We start from the raw sequence: 23,836 nt of genomic DNA, 5'->3' as shown, positions 1-23,836 counted from the left end.
AGAAGAGCAGTAAATGATCATCAATGTATAGTGCTAGTATTAGATGAAGTTTGTTTAGATGTTAAAAAATAAAAGAGGGAGAAAGATAAAGTTTTAATACAGTAAGTATTGAGAAAATATATTAAATTACTTTTAAAATAATTATGTTAGTGTGACAATGTCTTTTAATTTATATTAGCATCCTTTTTTGTATTAGATCATAATAACACATACATTTTACATTTTTAGTTGAAAATATATTTACCAACAAAATTAAAAAAAAAAAAAAAAAAAACAGAGATCCGTGCTGCCGTGCTGGTCTTATTTTGGGCCTATATAGATTATAATCTCTTATTCCCACTATTGATATTTTATTAACGAACAGCTCCAGCCCATTTGTTAGAGCCCATAAATTTTGCTGGATAAAAAAGAGACATAGTGGAAATAAACATGAGATTGTCATCATAGTCAGAGGCTTCCTAATCTAGCTGAGAGGATATGAAATTGATTGTTTATTTTTGAAAATAAAAAAGTTAGACAAAAAAGAAAGATTGTTCTATCTACCACTGAATATAGTGAGCCACTAAGCCAATAATAAATAATTTATGAAACACACTAACTTACAAATTAAAGAATCCCAAATTAATAAAAGTTGAAAGTGACAGAAAGCCACTATTTTTTTCCCTCAGTAAATAGATTTTAATCATTTTATTAACAAAACGACAAACCTTTGTGGCTCATTATCCTTGTTGTGAAAATCAGACAAAGTACACAAGGTACAGTGCGCGTGCGCAGTTGAGCTTCTGTTGTACTTTGATACTCTGTGTGTATTAAGGCTTGTGTCCATAAAACATTACTTTCCACTTTCATTTCAATCAGACTAAACAACGATGATTAAGAGTTAATATACTTGCATTGGAAAATTGTTGGAACTTTNTTTTTTTTTTTTTTTTTTTTTTGTAACTTGCTACCTATAATTTTAAGGGAGAAAAACTAGATTGGCCTAAGTTTAATTACTAAATTAACTCATAAAATGTGAGGGTTAGATGAATTATTTTTTTGCTTTATTAGAAAAAAAATAAAGTCAAATTATCCTTCCATAATTTTTTTTTTTTAAGAAAATCTAAATATTTTCAAAAGTCTGTTGGACTAGTTGTGACAGATTTATTTGTGTATGACAGATTTGTTTTGGCACAACCGATTTATTTTTTTATGACAGATTTATTTTGGATGATAGATTTTTTTAACTATACTTATGACAGATTTATAATTGATGACATATTTATTTTTCATGACAGACTTATTTATAAAGACATCATAGATTTTCACAATATATAACAAATTTGTAAAATGTCTGGCAGATTTATTTTCCACAGTTATTTCAGATATATTTTCTTGATTAAAAGTCTATCATAACATGACAGATTTTTTACAGAAAATAATTACTAGGTTGACCTCTAGTGATAACAGATTTGTTTTAAGTTACGACAGATTTTTTAATTTAACCAAAAAACTGTCATTTGATAACAGATTTATAACATTTTAAAAAAATTGCTAAAATGACCTATGGGAATACCATATGTTATGGCATGTTTTTTTACGCTATGACAGTTTTTTTATTTGCTTCCAAAAATCTGGTGTTTGATAGCAGATTTATTAGATGTAAAATGTAAATATAGTGACAACATATTTGTTTTAAGTTATATTTTTCAGTCATATTTTTATTAATTATATTTTTATAAATCATATTTTTAAACTCATATATTTAAAGCATATTTTATACATTTTAATTTTCCTAAATCATATTTAAAAAATTAACATCATATTTTAAAATTATATTTTTATATATTATATTATATTTTCATAAATCTTATTTTAATACTTCTTATATACATTATTTTTTAGTTATAATTTCATACATTATTTAAAATAAAACTTATTTAAACTATATATCTTAAACTTCAAAATATTAAATGCTATATTGTATTTTCGTTTAAAAAAACAAAAAAAAAATTCTGTGTTTTTAGTCTATTTTTTAATCATTTTATATTTTATATTAATCATATTTTTAAATCAAAATATTAAATACTATATTGTATTTTCGTTTTTTTAAAAAAAAGTTAAGAAAAAAAAAATCTGGGTTTTTAGTCTTTTTACCTAAAAATTGTGTCATTCTAGTTATTGGATAGGATTGAGTATTAATCTAGCAATTAATTGCCAAATTTGTGTCAAACTAGTATATTTTCACTAATTTTAATGGTAAATCGTTTGCGATCACAATCACAAAGAAGGATGTACATAGATTATATCCGAGAATCACGAATGCAATAATCAAATTAATAGCCGTAAATAAAAATAAACCAATAAATAAAAAGTAATGAATTTATATTTTAGACTGTATTCTTGTTTTGATATAGAATTTTGGTTAAATATTAGTAGCTCTCCCATGAAATATTGTATTTGAACTTACATTAGACAAATCGACTAATATTCTTATAATGATTATCTTTTTTTGGATCAACTAATATTCTTCTAATGATTGTAATTGATTGTTAGTACTATATTGAGGAAAAAAAGTTTAGTCAGTAGACACTAGACAGTGGTCATATTTGGTAAAAAAGATATACTACATTCAAATCATATCCTCTTGGTATCTTTGAGAAATCATTAGTTTTGCAAAGTTAAAAAAGATTACGCCGAATATCCTAATTCCTAAGTACTACATTTGAAGATTAATGTTTTACCTAGGGGGAAAAAGATCTTGTTTAAAAACTTAAAAGTAAAAAAAAAAAAAAACTAAAACATTTAAATCTTCTTCACCCACCCTTCACGTGTACCGTGTACGATATAAAGTTGTAATGATTTACGGAAAATAAATAATTGGAGGAATCACGAATATAGTGGGGGAAAAAGGAGTGAAATGGACACGAGAGGTTGGCAACGAAAGGCTTAACCCAAAAAGATTCGGTTGTCACATAAATTGTAGAGATTCTCCACTCTCTGTCCTTCTATAAATTACAGAGCCATTGAAGTTTCATCACAAAACATAGCAAGAACTCAAATCACTACATAACTCAAACAAACCCCTTCAAGCTTTGTTCAAAATCTCAATCATGTCGAACAACTGCGGAAGCTGCGACTGTGCTGACAAGACCCAGTGCGTGTAAGTCTTCTTCTCTGTTTCTTGTTTCATGAAAAAGTCTATTTCTAGATCAATATTTGTTGGGCTACTGGAAAAATCTAAAACTCTCTGTTTTTTTTTTATAATCTTGTTGCTCGATCTATGTCTAGAACTATGATCTTTGTCTTATTTGACCTATGGCTTTTCTCTTTCTGTGACTGCAGGAAGAAGGGTTCCAGCTACACCTTCGAGACTCAGGAGAGGTAACAATAGATGATGGTTATGGTGATGATGATGATACAAAGATATCATGATGATATAACAGAACTGATATTGTATGCAGCTACAAGGAGGCCATGATCATGGACGTTGGTGCAGAGGAGAACGACGCAAATTGCAAGTGCAAGTGCGGATCCACCTGCAGCTGCACCAACTGCACTTGCTGCCCCAATTAAAAAAAGCTCCTTTTTTTTTTATCAAAATGTAAAATGTAATATGAATAAAATATGATGTGAGCTAATCTATTGAGCTCATATCTCTCTTATGTATGACTCTCGTATGGTGTGATGTAATGGGTTATGTGTTATGAGCCTTAGCTTTTGATACAGATCTAGTAATAGGACCCGTCGTTAGTTAGCTAGAAAACAGAGGAACAACTAGAAAACAGAGAGACGTAAACTTAAGCTTCCTTTAACCCAAGTCTCTTGCTTAGAGAATTAGGTTAATGTTGGAAGAAGATTATTATTGATGTTTAGGAACCTATTTAAAGATCCCATACAACCGACTTTAACATCTTAACTAAAAGTAAAACTACCAAAACCCAGTTCTAAATAGAAAAGGAAACATAACATTTTTAAAGAACTAAAAGCTTCTCAATCCTTTGTATCATTATGGCCCCCTTATCCTCAAATACATCATATATCTATTAGTAACATCTTCTTTACCTTACCTATCAAGCTACACACTTGCCAGATAATTGAAAATATGGTTTCTTTGGACTTCTTATTTTCAATCACAACAAAATGGGACTTTGTATCTAACCACATCCATACATAATAATCTCATGGAGAATTAACCTCCTGTTTTATACCCTATACCCATTTCGGGCCATGAACAATCTACGTTGCTCATTCTGTTTGATCCATCAAACTACGTATTTAAAAAAAACAAAAATAGTTTCAGATGTTGAAACCTTCAGCGCGGAGACACATTTTATGAGCCTCAATCCATTTTGTGCAAGCCGATTCACCATACTCAACGATGCACTCATCTCTCAGCTTCTTGGTATCAGGGCAAGCACAGCATATTTTCTTCTTTGGTTTCGTTTCTACCGAGGCAGCGGCCTTGGTTGACTCTGGAATGGGGGGAGGACTCAAGCCGTTTTGTGCTGCTTGATCACTCATCCTGTCATAATAACGCAGACAACAAGGAAGAACATGGTCAAAATATGAACATGATAATGAACAAATAGCATTAACATAACATAGGTTACATAAGCTATAGATTCTCCTCCACACATCCTAATTGGTATTCACAAGAAAACTCTTATCACTCATCTGTTCAAGACACGCTCTTAAAAGATCAAAATCCAAGTCCTTAAACCTTCGCATATGCTCATTATCAAACACAAAGAAAGATCGAAATAACTAAGCTTGGTTCTCAAAACCAAGCTCAATAAGAGTTGTTGACAAGGGTATAAAATTCCATGACAACCTTGTACTTGGTAAGAAATCGAAAACAAAGGGATTCATAAAATTTACCACAAAGACATAATTGAGAACTTCTTCTGACCACAAATCAATGGCTTGAAAATACTATCAGAATGGTTTTAGAAAAATGAAGATTTTTTTCTATCGATTTCTAAAATGCGCAATAAACCCATCTCAAAAATTGGATAATGCAATTGATTATTCTAATCTAAACACGAGGACGCTGATAAACAAATCTGATAAACCGTAAGAAAGAAACATCACACGAAACCCAAAACCCTCAACCTCAAATCACGAAATCTCATTCATAAGATAACAACAACAAGACCAAACTCATAAAGCACAATTCGGTAACAATCCAATTCAACGAGCAAGCAAGCCGAACTAAATCCAAAGATTTAAAGTGAAAATGCTTCCTCTTTCCTTTGCAGCATCTTACAATTCTTGACACAAGAAAAGAAGTAACCTTTGAATGGATTCACAGAGGAAGAAGAATCGAAGAGCAGAGAGAACCGGTGAAAATGTCGGCGACAGGTATGAAATGAAACAAGAACACTTGGCTTCTGGCTTGAACAAGAAGGCGAATTCCAAAGTTAAAAGCCACCAAATAAAGAATTTTTTTGATTTGAATGTTCCAGTTACACACACACACACATACATCTAATTTAGCTATGGGCCCTTATGATTAGTCTATAATGGGTTGGGCCCATTTTATTATAACTTTGAAGAATGACACTTGCCTGAAATTGCAATTCAATTTTGTTTGATATCTTGTGGAGTGACAGTAGATATGTTCAGGTTAGTATTGATGTTGAAGACATGGGGGAAGGAAGATGGAAACATAATGTTTATAGAGATTTTACTCTTCGTTTTTTGCTGTCAACTAGAACAGACACTGAGGACTAAGGGTGAGAGGCTGGAACAAAAGAAAGCTACATTCTTTGCTATATGCAAGAGAGGAGTCAGGAGAGAAGTTAATGATTTTGGAATTGGCTGTTTCTTCTCTTTATGCTGCAATCTGACATTCAAGATGATGATGCACCTAATGGAGTTGGAATGAATCATGAATGTGATTGTGTACAGAACCATCCTTTTCTTAGAATATGAACTTTGTCTCTGAATGGAATTAGTTTGGTGATCTCTCCACTTTTGTTTCAAGATTGTATAATGTTAGAACACAAATATATAGTTTCACAGATAAGAATGCACTTTCAGATGAAAACCAAGAGATTGTTGTGATGTTTTCACAGTTGAAAAAAATTAAACCATTTTCATTGACACTTGCTGATCATCTTCTGAATCTATAAAATCCAACAATAGTTTGATCTCGACTTTCTAACAAAACACATCATCTTTTGCATTAGCCCACAAAATTAAGAAGAAAACAAAAAAAAACATCAATCGTACTTCTCTCTCCATGTATAAACGAGGAAGAACACCCATTAGACAGCTAAAGCAATGTCTCCAAGAGCTTGCTTGGGACATTCAAAAGCAAGATCTTCAATCTTCCACTCGAACATAACTCTCCATAGAGCCATAAGGATATAGAGAATCACAGAACCTCCAGCAAAGAAGTTATGAAACTCTCTGTCTTTCACAAACGACACCATGAACAAGACCAGTCCAATTGCGAATAGAAGCAAACCCGAGAATGACTGAGAAATCTGGATGAGTTGCTCGTCGTGAGGCGTTGATCCTTTGAGCTTATTTGCAATATCACTACCGTGGCCAAAGATGGAAGCTTTCTCTGTGTAGAACATCATCAGGGTTCCACTTGTAAGTGCGATTATCGAATGGAGTATACAGATTACGCGGAAGAGATGTGAATTCATCGGACCCTTGTTGATTTCCAATAATAAAGAATCGAGCTTTCTGCTGAGTGATCAAAGAATCTATCGAGAAAAAAGGTCAAAAACAGATGGAACAAAAAAAAAAAAACCCAATTTTTATGCAAACTCCAAAAACAGAGATGTTAAAGCTTCAAACTTTCAAACCTGAGGGAAGCTGTGATGATGATGTTTTAAGCTGTGGTGGTTTTGGGAGACACAGGAGAACTTCTGGGAACTGTTTATGGATAAACCCTAATTTTGTTTTGATGCAAAAGAAGATTTTTTTTTTTGACTTTGATCTCTCCTCAGTTCTCTTTTGGCAGCTTCTCTTAGTTCAGCTGAAATTCAAACCCACCGCATAAAGATTGCTTTCCGTTTATATATTATAAATTAATTTATAGTTGAAAGATTTGTTAAGAAAAAAATTGAATTTAAAACACAATAAGAATATATTATTTCATACAGATAATGCCATTTGTATGGAAACTTATCCAAGAAATTGGTAAAACATGAGATAATATTTAATCAATTGATTCAATATCCTTGAACAATTTAAAAATGCTATCATCAATTCAAAAGAAAGTTTGTAAATTTCTTAATTAATATTAAGGATGATGACTTGTCCAACATACAATACAAGCAACGATTAAATTTCATATCATAGGGACATCAATCAAAACTTCAACATCACAAATGGATAAACCAACATTGTTCTAGTTTTCTACTTGACTAAAGGCTTGTCCTTTAACGCCACCAACGACCTGATCACGCCTGGGGACGTACTATCAGCAAGAGCACCTAGTTCCGATATAAAAAGTGCCTTCTCCTTCACTAAGCTCTGCAACTTCTTCGATTCAAACTCCAATCTCTCTTCATCTACACAATAACAAATAACAATCACCCTTTTCTGATGAGGCTCTATCTATTATATTAGTCTTTAGGAGAATAGGAAAACTGTGAATAAGAATTTTAAAAAACCTTTCTCAAGCATTGTATGCACAGCATGAAAGGGAACTGAAGCAAAAAGATCAGCTCCAGGTAGCATCATCCAAGTGGGTTCAGTAGAGTCATGGGATCCACACGTGGAGCAAACTTCTTGGACCAAAGGTTTGGTTGAGCTACCGTGTATATCCTTCATCATAGAATCAAATGGAGAAAGAACACTAGTCTTTGTTGTCCGAGCCCTCTTCCTAAGTGCTGTAAGAGCCTCTCGGTTTGCATTCCTCTCCTTGTCATTCTCTACCATCTATTACACACGCGCCATTTGGTTAAACAAAGACTAGTGTTCTTTCTCCATTCTATTCTACCAAAGAGATTTCTAGTACCTGATTCCGAGCTAGAAGAAACTCATCAGCTTCAGCTTCAATTTTGTCCAATAGTTGAGCAAACTTCTTTGGATCCAACTCCATGTCTAGTTGAATGGTCAAATCTTCCTTATCCTGAAAATCTCAAATGTTTAGTTTGGCTTCTCTATGCACAAATCAAACCCTAACTACGAAGCCAAGAAAAGAAAAGAAAAAGAGAAGCTATGGTTATACTGCGGATACTAGTTTGCTTAAGCTAAATTTCAAAAGGCTCTCTCATTAGACCACCTCTCTGAAGCCACAAAGCCAGTCTATGTGTTTTGTTCATCCTTACTTAAGATTTCAATTTCTATTAAAATGAAATGAGTACTGGATTCACAAATTGATAGCGACTTAAAAGTGATGAAAGTTCCGATAAACCCTAAAAGCTTAAACCCTGAACCCTAAAATCACGAAATCTCATTGCTACGATGCAATAACGAAGGCAAGCACAACAGCAGCACAAAAATTCATAAACGATTCGATAACCATTGTAATCCAACGATAAATATTTCATCAGGAAGAGGAAGAACAAATAAAAATAGTACCTTTAAATGGAATTCAAGGAAGGAAGATTCAAAATGCAGAGAACCACCGGTGAAAAACTGAAAGTCTCCGGTGACACCGTGACGCAATGAGAGGGACAAAAAGTCAGCAAAATTAATTACAATAAACGCCTCAAATTGAGTTAGTATTTGGGCTATTATAGGTCCGGCCCACTCTTTCTATATGAAGTGTGCGTATCAATGCCATTTGTGTATTGAGACTCTAAGTCCATTCTGTAAAAACAGAATGGACTTATATACAAACCGAATACTTGTAAACAAAGACTTGTTGAGTAAACACAACAAAGACCCGATCCAGAGAAGTAAATCTATATAAACACAACAAAGACCCGATCCAGAGAAGTAAATCTATATAAACACAACAAAGACCCGATCCAGAGAAGTAAATCTATATAAACACAACAAAGACCCGATCCAGAGAAGTAAATCTATATAAACACAACAAAGACCAACAAACAAACACAATCAATTCTTTGAAATCTTCTCTGGACCAACACATCTTTAAAAACTTCTTTGAAAACATCTTTGAAAACACACATCAAATTAAAAAGCTAATTTTGGCATAAATGATAGGTATAAAACCCAATTCAAAGTAACATCGTATATACACTCTTCAAAAATGTAATATGCAAACAAACAAGTTTTTATAAACTTAAAGGCCGTTTACCTCGCCAATACTTTGCTTTCCAGTTAAATCTGAAGATGGATCCGAAGCCCCTTTTGAAACCTATTGATGGATAATTCACAAACCACATGATCAATTACTGAAAAAAACATTGCACACTACCTCATGGATAAACAGAAATTGGGATGCGTAGAAAAGTACCTCAATGCTCTAGCTTTGCGTTTATCTTCTTCAGCGGAATCAACTTTAGTCTCTTTCACGAGCTTAGCTTTCCTGCAGCAGTAGAGGTGAATAGAAATGACAAAGAGCTAAGAGAAACAAATACTTGAAGAATGAAGACTATACCCTAACGGAGATACAAGTTCAACACACATTTTAAATTTGAGTCTGTCTTTTGGATTCTGATAAAAAAAAATTATGTTTGTTAGAGTAAAACAAACTAAAATAAGATAATGATTAATATGCAGTTTTTTACAATTAAGTTTTGAACTTTATGGTATATCTCAAGTCCTTCTCAATCGTGCATATTAAATAATTAATGATAAAACAAGTTTTTTCAAGGGTAAACACCGACGAAGATTCAAGCTTAATATCATATAATCTCTCACTATTGACATCACTAATGATGTCTAAAATGTGATAATAGAATTTTCAATTTTATTAGAATGTTCAAAAATACATAGCAATGTCAATAACCCAGGAAGCAAACATGGTAAAATCCAGGAAGCAAACATGGTAAAACCCAGGAAAACCCAGGAAGCAAACATGATTCATACAAGTATACAACAAAGAACAAGACCAACAAAGAACATGATTCATACAAGCAAATCAATTGAACTGAGGGATTAGAGAGAGACCTCTGAATCTATTGACGGTGGAGAAAAAATATTGTGACGGTGGAGAAAAAGGGTTGTGACGGTGGAGCCTCCGAGTCGGATGTGGTGGCGAAAGATTCGAATGTGGTGGCGAAAGGTTGTGACGGTGGAGCCTCCGAGTCGGATTAGAGAGCAAAAGAAGAAGATCAGCTTCGCGAGTCGTGAGTTCGACTTCTGACATTAGCCCTAAGTTCGACTAAATGGTGATTATTTTGGTTTGGTTATGGTTAAGTCTAAAAATTTGTTTGGTTTTTATTTTAATTAACTATTTGGTTTGGGTTTGGGCTGGTTAAACACCGTAAAACCGAATAGTTTTTTTGGTTTTTTATAAAAATTTAAAATAATTAGATATAATTAGTTTCTTCAACTTATAAATTTATATTGTATAACAATATCAGAAATTTTTTTTATTGGGCTTATAGTTATTGATCTCCAAGTTTTTTTTTTGTTCTTTTTCAATAGCCTTTACTTTTTAAAAGTTTAAATTCCAATTAAGTATTTGGGTTTACAAAACTATATTTGGATTTTATTTTTTTGAATTATGTTTAGATTTTACTTGTATGCTTATTTTTTAGTTATGTATCAACTATCTATTTTTTAGAGTATAGAATAACCGTTAAAAACCGGGACCAAACTGAAACCAAACCAAACCGTTATACGTATGGTTTTTATATGGTTTCATTTTTTTCCTCTACTTATAGAGAAAACTTTGTAAAAAAAAATAGGGTTTCTCTATAAATAGAGGAAAAAAATAGCAATCTCTATTTTAGAGATAAAAATAGAAGACCATTGGAGTAAAATTCCCCTAAACTCACCTCTATTATAAAGTTCTTCTATTATAGAGGTAAAAATATAGGATCATTGGAGATACTCTCAAAACTCTCTTTTGAGAGACGATTCTACTCTTTTATTTTGTTTTTGATTTATTTTTGTAAAAAAGATAGTGACCTACACCAAATATAGCTGAATATATGACCACACATACCAACTTAAAAAATGTATAGCTAATTACACGAAATAAATGTATTGCATGACCACATGTACCAACTATATGATGGCATGTGCTCAACATCACGATCATTTTTATTTTGGTACACTGTTTGTCAGAATCTAACATTGACCAGATATGTCTGGTGTTGACCAGCAAAACTTTTTTTTTTTTTTTAGTATTAGAAACAAAAGTATTAAAATTGTTTTGTTGAATCATTTATGGTTAAAAAAACATATCTATATCTAATATAAAGATATATTATATATGTTTAATGTATTCAATCTTATAATAGTTCGGTTTTTCTAAGTTCAAAACTTAAATAAAACAGAAAATTAATCATTAACAGTTTTTAAGATATTAAAACTTAAACTAAAACCGGAAAATTTATGTTATAATAAATAAAATATGGACAGTATTTACTTAATATTGCAATTCTTTGGTAAATCAACATATATCTTTATGAATACTAATTACTTTAGAATATTATAGCATTTTAATTTGTTTGATGTATATTACACAGTTTTATATTTTTTTGTTTGCTGTATTTGCATAATTATTTTGTGAAATATTTGAAAATAATTATAATATTGTTATTGTGAGAAAATAAAATTTATTAATTTTATCAACCACATAAATTTAGTTTTCCTAATTCATCGATGTGGAACATTAAAACACACATTATTTTCTTCATAGATTAAGTAATATATCTTCATTTTTAAAATTTTAAATCACAACATATGCAGCACAAATTATAAGGTTAGTTTCAAATTTGTACTTCTTAATTAATATAGTAGGATATGTGGTAAAATAAAAGTTTTAATATCTGAAAAATATATTAATGATTTTTAATTTATTTAAAGTTGAGTTTTACAATTGAAAAAAAAACTATGATAAGATTGATTGCATTAACAAATGTAAAATATATATTTATAATGTATATAGATATTTTGTTAATTAATAAAAGGCCATAAATTATTCTATAAAACAGTTTTATTTTTTTGTTTCTAATACTGTAATAAAAAATTTTTTAAAAAAATTGTTGGTTAACATCGGTCAATGTCGGTCAAACATGGTAAATACCAGATTCTGGCAAACAGTGTACCAGAATAAAATAATCGTGATATTGAGCATATGTCAATATATAATTGGTATATGTGACCATACAATACATTTACTTGGTGTAGTTGACAATACTTTAAATAAAGTTAGGATGTGTGGTCATGTATCGTGTTACCCTTCTTTTTTCCTTTATTTTTCCACACTTTTGATTGAAAAACCCTGCTAAAGAGACTCCATTGGAGTTGCCCTGATATTATCGAAGAGAGGACCGTCAATTGAATTTATGGGCCGTGTATATCATTTACCCCGGCCCAGTTATAACGTGCGCCATCGTTTACCCTCGTCGTCAGATAAAACGTATTTACTTATTTATTCTGACGTCAGTAAAAGAACAGAGTAAATTTGCATGATTGCATCCACGTTAGGGAAACAGATCATATTATCATATTCATCATATAAACTAGATGTGTCAATGTCTAATAGATTTTGATTTTACACGAGGCAGGAATAAACAACAATGTTTCGTATTAGCCAAAAGGGGACAAGAAAAATACGTAATAGAATACGTAATAGAATCAATTATTACTCAGAATCAATTAATATTTATTTATCAAAACAGATAAGATTTGTTCATTATTGAAAAACATCTGGTAGGTCCATTTACACTGCTAGGCCCTCGTGGCGGCGTCTGTAACGTACTAACGCGTCCACTTGGCTTATTTTATTTGACCAACTTTATTTTAGAATAATAGATTGAAGTTTCAAACTCGATGGCTTTCGTTTCAACCCTTATATAAACACCTCATCAGTCTCATATTTGTTTCATCATCCATCATTCCTCTTCACACTTCAATCAACACACAACAACATACAAGAAAAGAAACACAATGCAGATTCACAAACTCTGTTTTCTTGTTCTGTTCTTAGCTAACGCAGCTTTCGCCGTCAAGTTCAACTTCAAATCCTTCGATGGCAACAACTTGTTGTTCTTAGGAGACGCAGAGCTTGGTCCTTCCTCTGATGGCGTAGGACGATCCGGAGCTCTATCCATGACCCGAGATGAAAACCCTTTATCTCATGGTAAAGGTCTTTACATCAATCCAATCCCATTCAAGCCTTCAAACACTTCTTCTCCTTTTTCGTTCGAAACTTCTTTCACTTTCTCCATCACTCCTCGCACCAAACCCAACTCCGGTCAAGGCCTTGCCTTCGTCATCGTCCCGGAAGCCGATAACTCCGGCGCCTCCGGTGGCGGATATCTCGGAATCCTCAACAAAACCAACGACGGGAAGCCAGAAAACCACATCTTCGCTGTCGAATTCGACACTTTCCAGAACGATGAGTTCAGAGACATTAGTGGTAACCATGTCGGAGTCAACATCAACTCGATGACTTCCCTTGTCGCTGAGAAAGCTGGTTACTGGGTTCAGACATTGGTCGGGAAAAGGAAAGTTTGGTCGTTCAAAGATGTGAATCTGAGCAGTGGAGAGAGGTTCAAGGCTTGGGTCGAGTTCAGAAGCAAAGACTCTAGGTTCACCGTCACGCTCGCTCCAGAAAACGTTAAGAAACCTAAGAAGCCTTTGCTCCAAGGTCCGAGAGTGCTCAATGAAGTTCTTCTTCAAAACATGTACGCCGGCTTTGCTGGTTCCATGGGACGTGCCGTTGAGCGTCACGACATTTGGAGCTGGTCTTTCGAAAACGCCGCCAAAAACAACTAAACCGGTTTGGTTCGGTTCAGTTTGGCTAGGTATTGTGTGCATTTATTTTGGTAAATGGTGTACTACTACTACTACTACTAAGTGGTAATTAAGTAACTAGAGTGAATAGTTATGATTTATGTTTGAATAAAACAAGCCAAATCTGTGGCTTCTCTGTATTGCCTCATTTGTATTCAGACTGAATAATTCAGAGATTTTCAATAAAAGAAATTTTACTTTTTTTTTTTTTTTCATTTTAAACTTCTTTATAACAGGATTTGCTTGAACCACATGATTTTCACAAGGAAAGAGATTGAATTAAGATCAAAATCAACATCAATAGAGATCTATCTGAAGTCATTAACTAATGATGCCTAGAAATTTTTAACAAAACCAAACAATAGTATAGCATTGCAGGACTAACGTTTTTTTCGGAGTCATTAACCATAACATTGTCGGTGTAATTTGTAAACATTAACTATGTTACTTTTGTCCTTATAGAGATCTATCTGAAGTTTTATTTTTCTTTCTTGAAAACATCTACACCGGTTTTTTGCTGGTTACATGGCACATTTGGAGCTGATCACTCGATAAACAGCGCCAAAGAACAGCTAAACCGGTTCGATTTCGGTTTAGTGATTGTCTCCGAGAGTGATAACCGGAGAGATAAATCTGTCTCTCTCTCTCTCTTTTATTTTTATTTTTCCGCATAAATAAAAAGTAAAATCAGTGGCGTACTTTTTAGTTATGTACTAGTTCTTCAGACGTTAGAGATTCACTTGTCTTAAACAATCTTATTAATGTCTCTTTTTTTATTTTCTGGTATGTTTTTTTTCATAAAATAATTCAGTTATTTCTGCAATTATGTACCAAAGAAAAAGTTGCCGTTGCCGTTCTGTTATAGGAAAAAGAAAAATGTTACTTAATTCCAGAGCAAAAGATTGAAAGATTTGACCCCCCCAATGTTTGTCTATATTTATATACATACATTTGGGCCTAAAAAAGATATTCCTTTTACACCCTGTGTGATTCACTGCACTGGTTTGTGAGGTGGTAGATTAACCACGTTGCTTGCGTGTAAAGAGAGGGTGAAGGGGGATTATCAGAATTTAAAAAGAAAAACCTGGACTGAGAGAAGATATAATATAAAGATATAAAAAGAGATACGACTAAACTCCGACAGTGAATCATTTCTTTCAGCAGTCGTTTTTTGTTTTTATTCTTAAAGGCCGATAATTTATGAGGCTGATAGAGAAGAGAAGAGAAGAGAGAGAGGAGAAGAAAAAAAACAAACAGTGTGTTTTGGTGTTGATGGTTGTTGTGTGGTTCTGTTTCAATCCCTTAATAGATTATTTCTGGGTGGCCTCTCCTCTTTAGATACTTCTTATCTTCTCCCCCTCTCTCACTACTAAGCTTGCGGTAAAGAAGCTTCCTTTCCTTTTTTTTGGCTGTTTATGTGATCAAAAGATTTTCAATATTTATATCTTTTTGGCTCTGTTATTCTCAAATGGGTATCCTAAGTTCTTGAGTTTGCTTCTGTTTATAGCCTAGTTATTTTTTTCTTTGGGTGGGATCACTCGAAAAGGGGAAGATCTTAACCAATGAGCTGTTGAATCCGAAATGGTTCTAGTTAGAGTTGGGAATTCAGAGAAGTCATTGGTTACTACTACTATTTGTTGGTTTCTGGTTAGCTTTTGGTGGATGATAAATGGAAGGTTCTTCAAATTCTAACTCTAGGGGATTCAATAATACCTCTGGTGTTTCAGACAGGAACACTGAGTTTTCACCTGTTGAGAGAATCACATCTCGTTCCAAGCCTTCCTCTCATGTTGATGAGTATGTTAGAAGCTTGTTTGGTACTACTAGTAGTACTCACAAGTCCGGTGAAGACGATTCTTTAGGGGTTGACCCTTTTGTTAGGTCCTTGGAATGGGGTGATGTTAGCTTGAGACAGTGGTTGGATAAACCTGAACGATCTGTCGATGTTTTCGAGTGCTTGCACGTTTTCAGACAAATCGTCGAGATTGTGAATTCGGCTCACTCTCTAGGCATTGTTGTTCATAATGTCAGGCCATCTTGTTTTGTCATGTCTTCCTTTAACCATGTTTCGTTCATTGAATCCGCTTCTGACTCCGGCTCTGATTCCTTGGAGGACGGTCCAATTAGTCAGAAGGATATTGGTAGCTCGAGAAGAGAGGAAGCTGTATCGAAAGCTATTTCAGTTGAAGAGAAAGGAGACTACAATAAGCTTTTGGAGAGACGAATTGAGAAACTTGAAGAAGAAAAGAATCAACCTTTTCCTATGAAACATATATTAGCAATGGAGACAAGCTGGTATACAAGCCCTGAAGAGGATTTTGGTGGTTCAAGTACTTGTGCTTCAGATGTTTACCGTCTTGGCGTTCTCCTTTTCGAGGTTTGTGATAAAAGAAAGAAACAATGTTTCTAATAAAGTATTAGCTGCTGTTGTATTCAAAGTTTCTGTTTTTTTGGTCTTTGTTTCGCATGTTTTATTCTTCTTGAAAAGGTGATTAGATGAAAGTTAGTCCCTTTGCAGCTATTCTGCCCTGTGCCTTCAAGAGAAGAGAAGTCAAGAACTATGTCTAGTTTAAGACATCGCGTTCTTCCGCCTCAGATATTGCTTAAATGTCCAAAAGAAGCTTCTTTCTGCTTGTGGTTATTGCATCCAGAGCCAAGTTGTCGACCATCAATGAGGTTTACATAATTGTCTTTTACTTCCATGTTCTTAGTTTCAGCATTTTTAGTCTTTGTCATCTTTTTACTATATGGATCTAATTGAGAAGCTCTCTTTTATGGTGCAGTGACTTGCTGCAAAGCGAGTTTATAACCGAGCCAAGAGATAACTTGGAAGAACGTGAAGCAGCAGTTGAGCTTAGGGATAGAATCGAGGAACAGGAGTCGTTACTCGAGTTCTTGTTACTTATTCAACAGAGAAAGCATGAATCTGCGTATAGATTGAGGGATACCGCTTCGCTTCTTTCCTCTGACATTGAACAAGTTGTAAAGAGACAATTAATTTTGAAGAAAAAGGGAAGCTCACTCTCTGATTTCAGTAAAGATGATGATCATCAATACCCCTCTGGTCAGCCATTGATGAACTTCCAAGCAAACGAGGAGCCATCAGCATTCTTGACCTCAAGAAAACGGTTTAGACAAGGAGTTCCGGCATTGGAAAACGATGTTGAAGTTGATGAAGAGAGTCAAGGAAGCACACTTCTTGAAAGCTCTCGGTTGATGAGAAACTTCAAGAAACTAGAATCGGTCTACTTTCTGACAAGGCGCAGGCAAATGAAAGCTACTGCTTCAGGGAAATCATTAACTAGACATTCCCCGTTAAGTAGTGAAAATGGAAGAGGTTCAATGATTGTATCAGAGAAAAGCTCAGTAAGCAACCCGGTGGTGGCACCCAAAGATTTCTACAATAATGACTTGAGACAAGGGGGCTGGATAGATCCATTCCTTGAGGGTTTGTGCAGATATTTATCATTCAGTAAGCTAAGAGTAAAAGCAGATTTGAAACAAGGAGATTTGTTGAACTCTTCTAACCTTGTCTGCGCCCTTGCTTTTGACCGAGATGGAGAACTATTCGCCACTGCGGGTGTCAACAAGAAAATCAAAATATTCGAATGTAACTCCATCGTAAACAATAACCGGGATATCCACTATCCGGTTGTTGAATTGGCTGGTCGGTCAAAGGTAAGTAGTTTACGTTGGAACAGCTACATAAAGAGCCAAATTGCATCAAGTAACTTTGATGGCGTGGTTCAGGTTAGTTTAGTTTTAGATTTCGCTCTAGTGTTATTAATAGCTTCGAGTTTCATAAAAATCAATGTGGGATATATTTGTTTTTTCTTTCAGATTTGGGATGTTTCGAGAAGCCAGTTGGTTACAGAGATGAAGGAGCACAAGAAGCGAGTATGGTCCATCGATATTTCATCAGCAGACCCGACTTTGCTGGCTAGCGGAAGCGATGATGGAACCGTTAAGCTATGGAGTATCAATCAGGCAATTCTAATTTGAAATGTCGGCTATTGAAAACTGAAACTGATTTCTCTAATAATGCAGACATCTTAATTCTCAGCATGTGTGATAAAGATTCTTGTTTGTCTTTAAAATGTTTTCAGGGAGCTAGCATTGGGACCATTAAGACAAAAGCCAATATATGCTGTGTCCAGTTTCCATCGGACTCAGGACGGTCTCTAGCATTTGGTTCTGCAGATCACAAAGTGTATTACTACGATCTTCGAAACCCCAAAATTCCTCTTTGCACAATGGTTGGTCATAGCAAGACAGTGAGCTATGTCAAGTTTGTAGATTCATCTACCCTTGTGTCCTCTTCTACTGATAACACATTGAAGCTTTGGGACTTGTCGCTGTCTGCTTCTGGGATTAATGAAACCCCTCTTCACTCATTCACTGGACATACTAATTTAAAGGTAACGTTTATCCTGAAATCTTGCTTTCTAGACTCTTTTCTATCTCCGGTTTCTGAGTACACCTTCTGATAATGCTATGTTCTTGTGATGTGTTGCAGAATTTTGTTGGCTTATCTGTTTCTGATGGGTATATAGCAACAGGCTCAGAGACTAACGAGGTTGTTACAGATAGAATAAATATCTTTATGACAGATTGTCACCTAAATGTTTTTAATTATCTGAGTTTCTTATTGTTGTGGATCCATTACAGGTTTTCGTGTACCACAAGGCATTCCCAATGCCAGTGATGTCGTACATGTTCAACAACACTGACTCTGTATCTGGTCTCGAAGTGGATGATGCCTCACAATTCATATCTTCGATCTGCTGGCGAGGACAGTCGTCTACATTAGTCGCTGCTAACTCCAATGGCAACATCAAGATTTTGGAGATGATGGCTTGAGCCTCTCTCAGGGGTAAAAGGATTAATCTCATAGATCTCTGGTTCTTCTTGGCAAGAGATATGCTTTTGTTGGGGGTACTTATAGGGTAAACTATTTTTACCAAAAAAAAGATAGGAAAGTGGGAAACATTGTGTATAGAATTTCAATTTCATTTTTAAAAAAGGGGAGGATACAAATATTGGATCTTTGTATTTGTATATTCTCTTATAATTGAAAACATCTCAATAAAAAAAGGTTATAAATTTTATTTGATTTGTAAATTTGAGGGAGATGACTTCAAACAAGAACTAATCCCAATACGAGACCAGTAGGTGACGTCTAATACAAGGCATCTACTTGATGAAAACAATGTCTAATAATAGGTCTTTTCTAAAAGCCTGCAACTGCAAGATTCTCTATATGTATAATATAAATATATATATATATATATATATATATCGTTAAGGACAGTCTCACTCTCCCTGAATTTGAATTCATAGCTCAAAATGATTCTCGAATTCGATCTATTTACACTGACTAACTCCAGTTTTAGCTTCGTTAACTAACCTGTCCACAAGTCCCTGAAGCCTCTGAGCTCCAGCGCTAGGCTCAATCTTAGCCACATCACCGACCATGGAGCATTTTGGTTTCCCACTGCACCACCCACCAGGAGCAAAACTTTCTTTATCATTCCTCCGTCTAAGTAATTCCTTGTCGATCTTATCAAGTACTTCGTCGTCTCTTTTGAATTTCCTAGCAAATGCAGCACCGCTAGAAATCATTGGCACTGTGTCGTTGAGTGACAACACGTGTGGATGCTGCTGTGGCGGAGTGTCCCAGGAAATGTAGTGGAGGTCATGGTTTATTGCTGTTTTTGCAAACTCTGGCACGTTGCAAATCACTGTCTGGAAGTAACCTTCGGGTGATGAAACGAAGTTGGTGTAATACATTAGGAGTGTTCGTGGTAAATTGTCCCATCCCCATATGCAATACTCTACAAACGGGCGTGATAGAGCCATCCAAGCTGATCCTGTAACAACAACAGCAACGAAAAAGTTTCAAGCTCTGTTGAGCAAAAGAAAGCCGCAACACCTTATAGGTTCAAACTTTAATGGCAAGAAGGCTTTTAATTCCTGAATTTATAGCAGAAACATAGAAAGGTTTCAAGATTTGATGTTGGAGAAGAGTTTTGATCTTAAAGATCTACAACAGCAATGACAACAATGTTTGAAGATTTGATTCGTGAGAAGACGTTTTAATCCAATGGAGCTAGAGAAATTAGAGGACTGACCAGTGAATAACTTAAAGGCAGTAGGCAAACTTCGGCGAGGTGTGACCCAGTAAATATCAGATTTGTTCAACAAGTAGAGTCCAGGATCAATCATTAATGGCTGTGCTCGCTTCTCCCTTCACAAGGAAACAACAAAATCAGACCACAAGAACACAAGACTTCACAACTAAATAGGAAACTCCAGAACGCTAATATCCTCACTCTTTCCAACCCAGTTGACTTGTGTGTTCGATAAAGTTGAGGTTCCGGTCCAATGTCGAAAACGTATGAAGCAGATCTTCAAACACAGAGATTACTGACAGTAAGTTAATCAAAAACAGAACTGAAATATTGATGAAAACTGAGATCAGAGCTTATTTTACCATCTTGAGTCACCAGAGGATAATCTGAAGCACTGAGATTAATAAACCAATCCCAATTCGCACTTCTCTTAAGAAGAACCGCACAAGCGTGAAGAGTATTGGCCACCATTGTTGGTCCTTTATATGTCACAAGATTAGCCTTGGTTATCATATATACATTCCCGGTTTTGGAATACATAGGATCTTTATTAATCCGAGAAGCCAGCTCTAATCTCTCATCCACGGGTGATTCAAGATCAAGATGAACAACATACTGGTTCCTCGGATGGTACACAGCTCTAAGTGTTCTCCAAAGTTTCTCTACATCCCCTTTAGACCCGGAAACAAGGTAAGCAAAACGGGGAAGCTTGTCTTCGTGAGGAGGAACACGTGTCTGTCTAGCGACTTTGGACTCTGCAAAGTCAAACCTCGTTTGATTCTTGGCGAGACGAGAAGGGATGATGGAGAAAAACCCGTTGATTGTTCGGAGGGAAGAGACTAGTCCCATGTTGAAAGAGGTTGCAAGGAGAAAAACGCAGACAAGAGATGTGATCACAAGAGGAAAAACCCATCTCTTCTCCCCGTTTACATACCCCATTGCTTAAAACCAGTGATCATGAGATAAGTAAACAAACTTCTGAAAAGAAAAAACCAACCAAACTCTTTGGCTAATCCCAATCTGAAGAGACACAACACAAGTGTGAACTGATTCACAGCCCTCTTGGAAACTTCGAGCTAAAAAGCCTGAATCTTTCAGACTCGGACACAAGATCCTATCAGAGAAACACAAAATATGTTTAAAAAAACCGCTGGCAAGTATTCACTTTTCAGAACCAAAAATAGAAAGAATAAGCAACTGTAAGTTCCCAGATTCTCACGCAACATAAAGCATAAAAGCTTGAGAATTACGAAAACAATTTTAGAGGTATAATTATAGATAAATTCAATCAAGAACGACGACAAGGCTCTCCTCCCAATAAAAACCACTTGGATCGAGATTTATAATCAATCAATCAATTAATCAACCAGACATCTCAGCAGCTAGATTAACCTCAGATTAAGCAAACTCTTTAAAAGCCCTCAAATAGTGACATTACCAATATGCTTAAGGGAAAGAAAAAAAACCTTGTCGGAGATTATCACAGAGAGAGACAATAAGAATATGGAAGCTGAGATTTAGATCTAATGCACTGTAGAACATACTTTATTCATCTCTCTTAACAATAAAGGAAACAAAACAAAAAAAAAACAAATCTAGAGATTTAAAACAGAGATCGAGAAACAAAACTAAAAAAAAAGAAAGACGATAGATTCATAAGATGGAAGAAACCTGGATTTCTTGGTTGTTGCCTTGTGTGATACTGTTTAATCTCGAGGCAATGAAGGCTTTGTTCTTTTTATCCTTATTTGCTTTGTTCCGCTATTTTATGCTCAAGAACACGGGACACTCCTGTGTCGGAGTTATAAAGTTTTTATTATATAAAAAGATGAAGAGACAGTGAAATCGACAAAAAAACAAATAAGTAAATAAAAATACGATTTTTAAATCTATAAATTAAGCTGGAAAATTCGTGGAGCGCGTGAGATACTCCGATTCGTTGAAAAATTTGTATAAAGAAAAGAAAATTTCCAAATCTTTGGTTCTTTCAGCTCTATAAATCTCGTTACCTTTTTTTTTTTTTATGGTTGGTCTCTCTCTGTTCCTTTATTTCTGGAATCTAATAAACGAATTTTAAAATTTGTAAGTTTTAAAATTAAATTACACGAACTGGAAAAAGGAACCGTTTGGCTGACACGTTTTCAGAGTTTTAAGATACTGGGGTAGCTTCTAGTTTTTTATTGTCTACATTACGTTTCTGCTAAGAGTTTAAGACGTGTACGAGTAAGCTACACTGATTGGCTGAAACGTAATCGAAACCAGAAATCGAAGTATTATGTGTGGATGTGGGTGCAGCTGATTGAAAAAATCTATTGGCTTTATTCGAACAAGACATATTTATTGCGTTAGTGTCAATTGGGACTAGTAACTGACACGTATGGTAATGTTGATAGCAACATGCTTTCTCTCTATTACTTACCATAATTAATTTACATTTTCTAAAAAGATGCTCTTTATACACCTTGTGTACTTATGATGAATTTATGGTAATGTAACTATATATTCACTCGAATGTGATAAGTTTTTTTTCATAGGAACTCGTAAAATTTTGTAATAAATAATTTTAATTCGAGAATCGTTGCTTTCAATCGTTTTCAAGTTAGAAGTCCACAACAGGAGTCTCCAGAAGTTATGGTTTCACACATGAGTAGAAGTAGCTGAATAATTATTATTGGCATTCGTATACGACTTTATGATTAAAAAAAAAAGTTATTGTATGTTGCGCTAATTACGTATTGATTGATAACTATTTGGCCAAACGCGTGGGAGTGGGTCACTCAGACTCACGAGATCATTATTGAGCCTTGAGATGGGCTTTCTCATGACTCCATAATCTTTGTATCTCTTTCGACGTTGGTAGGCTTTCAAATCCCTTTCTTTTAAATTGCTGAGGCCCAAACTAAGTTGCTTCCATAATCCCTTTCTTTTTCAACCTTTGTCAAGACACCTAGTAGGGTCATGATCAAGACAGTGTGGCGGGTCGAACTCAACTCGTCCCATAAGTTGTGTACATGCTTAAGTGTTAGATGAGATATGTGAATATGTGATGTCAGAACGTTGGGTAATGAATATTTGTAGTTGAACCAAAAAAACAAATTTGTGAGATGAGCTATATCTGTCAAAAAAAAAAGAAAAAAGATAGTATATACAAAAGAGAAATGTGTTCTTTCTATAAGACAATTCTTTTATTCTATATTTCTTTTGATAAAAAATTGTTTTTTTCTATTCTACTCTCATAACTTAGTTCAAAGATTCTTTTCAAGTGGCTAACTCGAATATCTTAATTATGCTATTTTGGAGTCGTAAGGTCTATATGATTTTATACACTATAATGTCAACGGATCAAAAACTATCTTGTTGGTGTATAGAAATATCGTTTGCTATTTTGGAGTTGTAACGTTTATTTGATTTTATACGTTGTTTTGTCGGCGAATCAAAAAATATTTTTCTGATATATAAAGATACAAATATATGATTTTGTCGTTTTAGAGTTGTAACATCCATCTAATATTGTACACAAAAATATCGGTGGATCAAAAAACATGCATATCATATTAAAAAACAAATATATTATTTTGCCATTTTAGAATTGTAACGTATTTTGGAGTTATAACGTCTATTTGATTTTATACATTGCATCGTCGGCGGATCAAAAAATCTCTTTCTGACATATAAAGATACAAAGATATGATTTTGTCGTTTTAGAGTTGTAACGTCCATCTAATCTTGTACACAACAATGTCGGTGGATAAAAAAAAACATGTATATCATATTAAAAAAACTAAAATATTGTTTTGCCATTAATAGAATTGTAACGTCTATCTGATCTTATACGTCACAATGTCGCGGAACAAAATCATCTATATAACATA

At 34.3% G+C, this 23,836-nt stretch overlaps 7 protein-coding genes across 12 annotated transcripts; 3 read left to right on the top strand and 4 right to left on the bottom strand.

Annotated features, from left to right (window-relative positions):
• On the top strand, positions 3,001 to 3,701 carry LOC109130740 (metallothionein-like protein 3). The gene is made up of 3 exons (XM_019240675.1): positions 3,001 to 3,142; positions 3,325 to 3,363; positions 3,444 to 3,701. The coding sequence occupies exons 1-3, from the start codon at positions 3,093 to 3,095 to the stop codon at positions 3,553 to 3,555; spliced, it is 201 nt and encodes a 66-aa protein (XP_019096220.1). The 5' UTR covers positions 3,001 to 3,092; the 3' UTR covers positions 3,556 to 3,701.
• Positions 4,074 to 5,433, bottom strand: LOC109130739 (cytochrome c oxidase copper chaperone 1). The gene is made up of 2 exons (XM_019240674.1): positions 5,276 to 5,433; positions 4,074 to 4,504 (listed from the first exon to the last, which is right to left on the bottom strand). Exon 2 carries the CDS (start codon positions 4,501 to 4,503, stop codon positions 4,279 to 4,281), a length of 225 nt encoding a protein of 74 aa, XP_019096219.1. The 5' UTR covers position 4,504; positions 5,276 to 5,433; the 3' UTR covers positions 4,074 to 4,278.
• LOC104765363 lies at positions 6,068 to 6,983 on the bottom strand. Its single transcript, XM_019241112.1, has 2 exons — positions 6,804 to 6,983; positions 6,068 to 6,701 (listed from the first exon to the last, which is right to left on the bottom strand). The coding sequence occupies exon 2, from the start codon at positions 6,639 to 6,641 to the stop codon at positions 6,252 to 6,254; it is 390 nt and encodes a 129-aa protein (XP_019096657.1). The 5' UTR covers positions 6,642 to 6,701; positions 6,804 to 6,983; the 3' UTR covers positions 6,068 to 6,251.
• LOC104765362 lies at positions 7,210 to 10,236 on the bottom strand. Of its 2 annotated transcripts, none has more exons than XM_010489055.2 (7): positions 10,030 to 10,236; positions 9,374 to 9,445; positions 9,215 to 9,274; positions 8,530 to 8,594; positions 7,964 to 8,077; positions 7,617 to 7,884; positions 7,210 to 7,514 (listed from the first exon to the last, which is right to left on the bottom strand). In XM_010489055.2, exons 5-7 carry the CDS (start codon positions 8,045 to 8,047, stop codon positions 7,360 to 7,362), a joined length of 507 nt encoding a protein of 168 aa, XP_010487357.1. In that variant the 5' UTR covers positions 8,048 to 8,077; positions 8,530 to 8,594; positions 9,215 to 9,274; positions 9,374 to 9,445; positions 10,030 to 10,236; the 3' UTR covers positions 7,210 to 7,359. The 2 variants fall into 2 exon arrangements, with proteins under 2 accessions (XP_010487357.1, XP_010487358.1); XM_010489056.2 differs by having other exon boundaries at positions 8,530 to 8,586.
• On the top strand, positions 12,905 to 14,039 carry LOC104765361 (lectin-like protein At3g16530). The gene has a single exon (XM_010489053.2). The coding sequence runs from the start codon at positions 12,985 to 12,987 to the stop codon at positions 13,813 to 13,815; it is 831 nt and encodes a 276-aa protein (XP_010487355.1). The 5' UTR covers positions 12,905 to 12,984; the 3' UTR covers positions 13,816 to 14,039.
• Positions 14,972 to 18,941, top strand: LOC104765359 (protein SPA1-RELATED 3-like). 4 transcript variants are annotated; one of them, XM_010489051.2, is made up of 7 exons: positions 14,973 to 16,210; positions 16,352 to 16,509; positions 16,617 to 17,583; positions 17,674 to 17,820; positions 17,940 to 18,251; positions 18,350 to 18,409; positions 18,502 to 18,941. In XM_010489051.2, exons 1-7 carry the CDS (start codon positions 15,503 to 15,505, stop codon positions 18,691 to 18,693), a joined length of 2,544 nt encoding a protein of 847 aa, XP_010487353.1. In that variant the 5' UTR covers positions 14,973 to 15,502; the 3' UTR covers positions 18,694 to 18,941. The 4 variants fall into 4 exon arrangements, with proteins under 4 accessions (XP_019096920.1, XP_010487353.1, XP_019096921.1 ...); XM_019241376.1 differs by having other exon boundaries at positions 15,927 to 16,210; positions 16,322 to 16,509; XM_019241377.1 differs by having other exon boundaries at positions 16,118 to 16,210; positions 16,341 to 16,509.
• On the bottom strand, positions 18,920 to 21,793 carry LOC104765360 (beta-glucuronosyltransferase GlcAT14A). Of its 2 annotated transcripts, XM_019241378.1 has the most exons (6): positions 21,636 to 21,793; positions 21,431 to 21,521; positions 20,327 to 21,078; positions 20,166 to 20,241; positions 19,965 to 20,080; positions 19,198 to 19,703 (listed from the first exon to the last, which is right to left on the bottom strand). In XM_019241378.1, the coding sequence occupies exons 3-6, from the start codon at positions 20,901 to 20,903 to the stop codon at positions 19,198 to 19,200; spliced, it is 1,275 nt and encodes a 424-aa protein (XP_019096923.1). In that variant the 5' UTR covers positions 20,904 to 21,078; positions 21,431 to 21,521; positions 21,636 to 21,793. The 2 variants fall into 2 exon arrangements, with proteins under 2 accessions (XP_010487354.1, XP_019096923.1); XM_010489052.2 differs by lacking the exon at positions 21,431 to 21,521 and having other exon boundaries at positions 18,920 to 19,703; positions 21,636 to 21,790.

Source organism: Camelina sativa, chromosome 19 (genome assembly GCF_000633955.1).
Source record: "Camelina sativa cultivar DH55 chromosome 19, Cs, whole genome shotgun sequence".
NCBI classification, from domain to species: Eukaryota; Viridiplantae; Streptophyta; class Magnoliopsida; order Brassicales; family Brassicaceae; genus Camelina; species Camelina sativa.
The sequence above is the reverse complement of the archived record's forward strand: the minus strand, read 5'-3'. Positions and strand labels throughout refer to the sequence as shown.

Coding starts and splice junctions, on each gene's coding strand:
- LOC104765361 (XM_010489053.2), top strand. CDS start 12,985: ATGCAGATTCACAAACTCTGTTTTCTTGTTCTGTTCTTAGCTAACGCA.
- LOC104765363 (XM_019241112.1), bottom strand. CDS start 6,641: ATGAATTCACATCTCTTCCGCGTAATCTGTATACTCCATTCGATAATC.
- LOC104765362 (XM_010489055.2), bottom strand. CDS start 8,047: ATGGAGTTGGATCCAAAGAAGTTTGCTCAACTATTGGACAAAATTGAA. Junction 7,885..7,963: donor TTCTTCTAGCTCGGAATCAG/GTACTAGAAATC, acceptor CGTGTGTAATAG/ATGGTAGAGAATGACAAGGA. Junction 7,515..7,616: donor GCATACAATGCTTGAGAAAG/GTTTTTTAAAAT, acceptor GTTATTGTGTAG/ATGAAGAGAGATTGGAGTTT.
- LOC109130740 (XM_019240675.1), top strand. CDS start 3,093: ATGTCGAACAACTGCGGAAGCTGCGACTGTGCTGACAAGACCCAGTGC. Junction 3,143..3,324: donor GCTGACAAGACCCAGTGCGT/GTAAGTCTTCTT, acceptor CTGTGACTGCAG/GAAGAAGGGTTCCAGCTACA. Junction 3,364..3,443: donor ACCTTCGAGACTCAGGAGAG/GTAACAATAGAT, acceptor TATTGTATGCAG/CTACAAGGAGGCCATGATCA.
- LOC109130739 (XM_019240674.1), bottom strand. CDS start 4,503: ATGAGTGATCAAGCAGCACAAAACGGCTTGAGTCCTCCCCCCATTCCA.
- LOC104765359 (XM_010489051.2), top strand. CDS start 15,503: ATGGAAGGTTCTTCAAATTCTAACTCTAGGGGATTCAATAATACCTCT. Junction 17,584..17,673: donor ACTTTGATGGCGTGGTTCAG/GTTAGTTTAGTT, acceptor TTTTTCTTTCAG/ATTTGGGATGTTTCGAGAAG. Junction 18,252..18,349: donor CTGGACATACTAATTTAAAG/GTAACGTTTATC, acceptor GATGTGTTGCAG/AATTTTGTTGGCTTATCTGT.
- LOC104765360 (XM_019241378.1), bottom strand. CDS start 20,903: ATGGGGTATGTAAACGGGGAGAAGAGATGGGTTTTTCCTCTTGTGATC. Junction 20,242..20,326: donor TCCTCTGGTGACTCAAGATG/GTAAAATAAGCT, acceptor CTGTGTTTGAAG/ATCTGCTTCATACGTTTTCG. Junction 19,704..19,964: donor TGCCTTTAAGTTATTCACTG/GTCAGTCCTCTA, acceptor TTGTTGTTACAG/GATCAGCTTGGATGGCTCTA.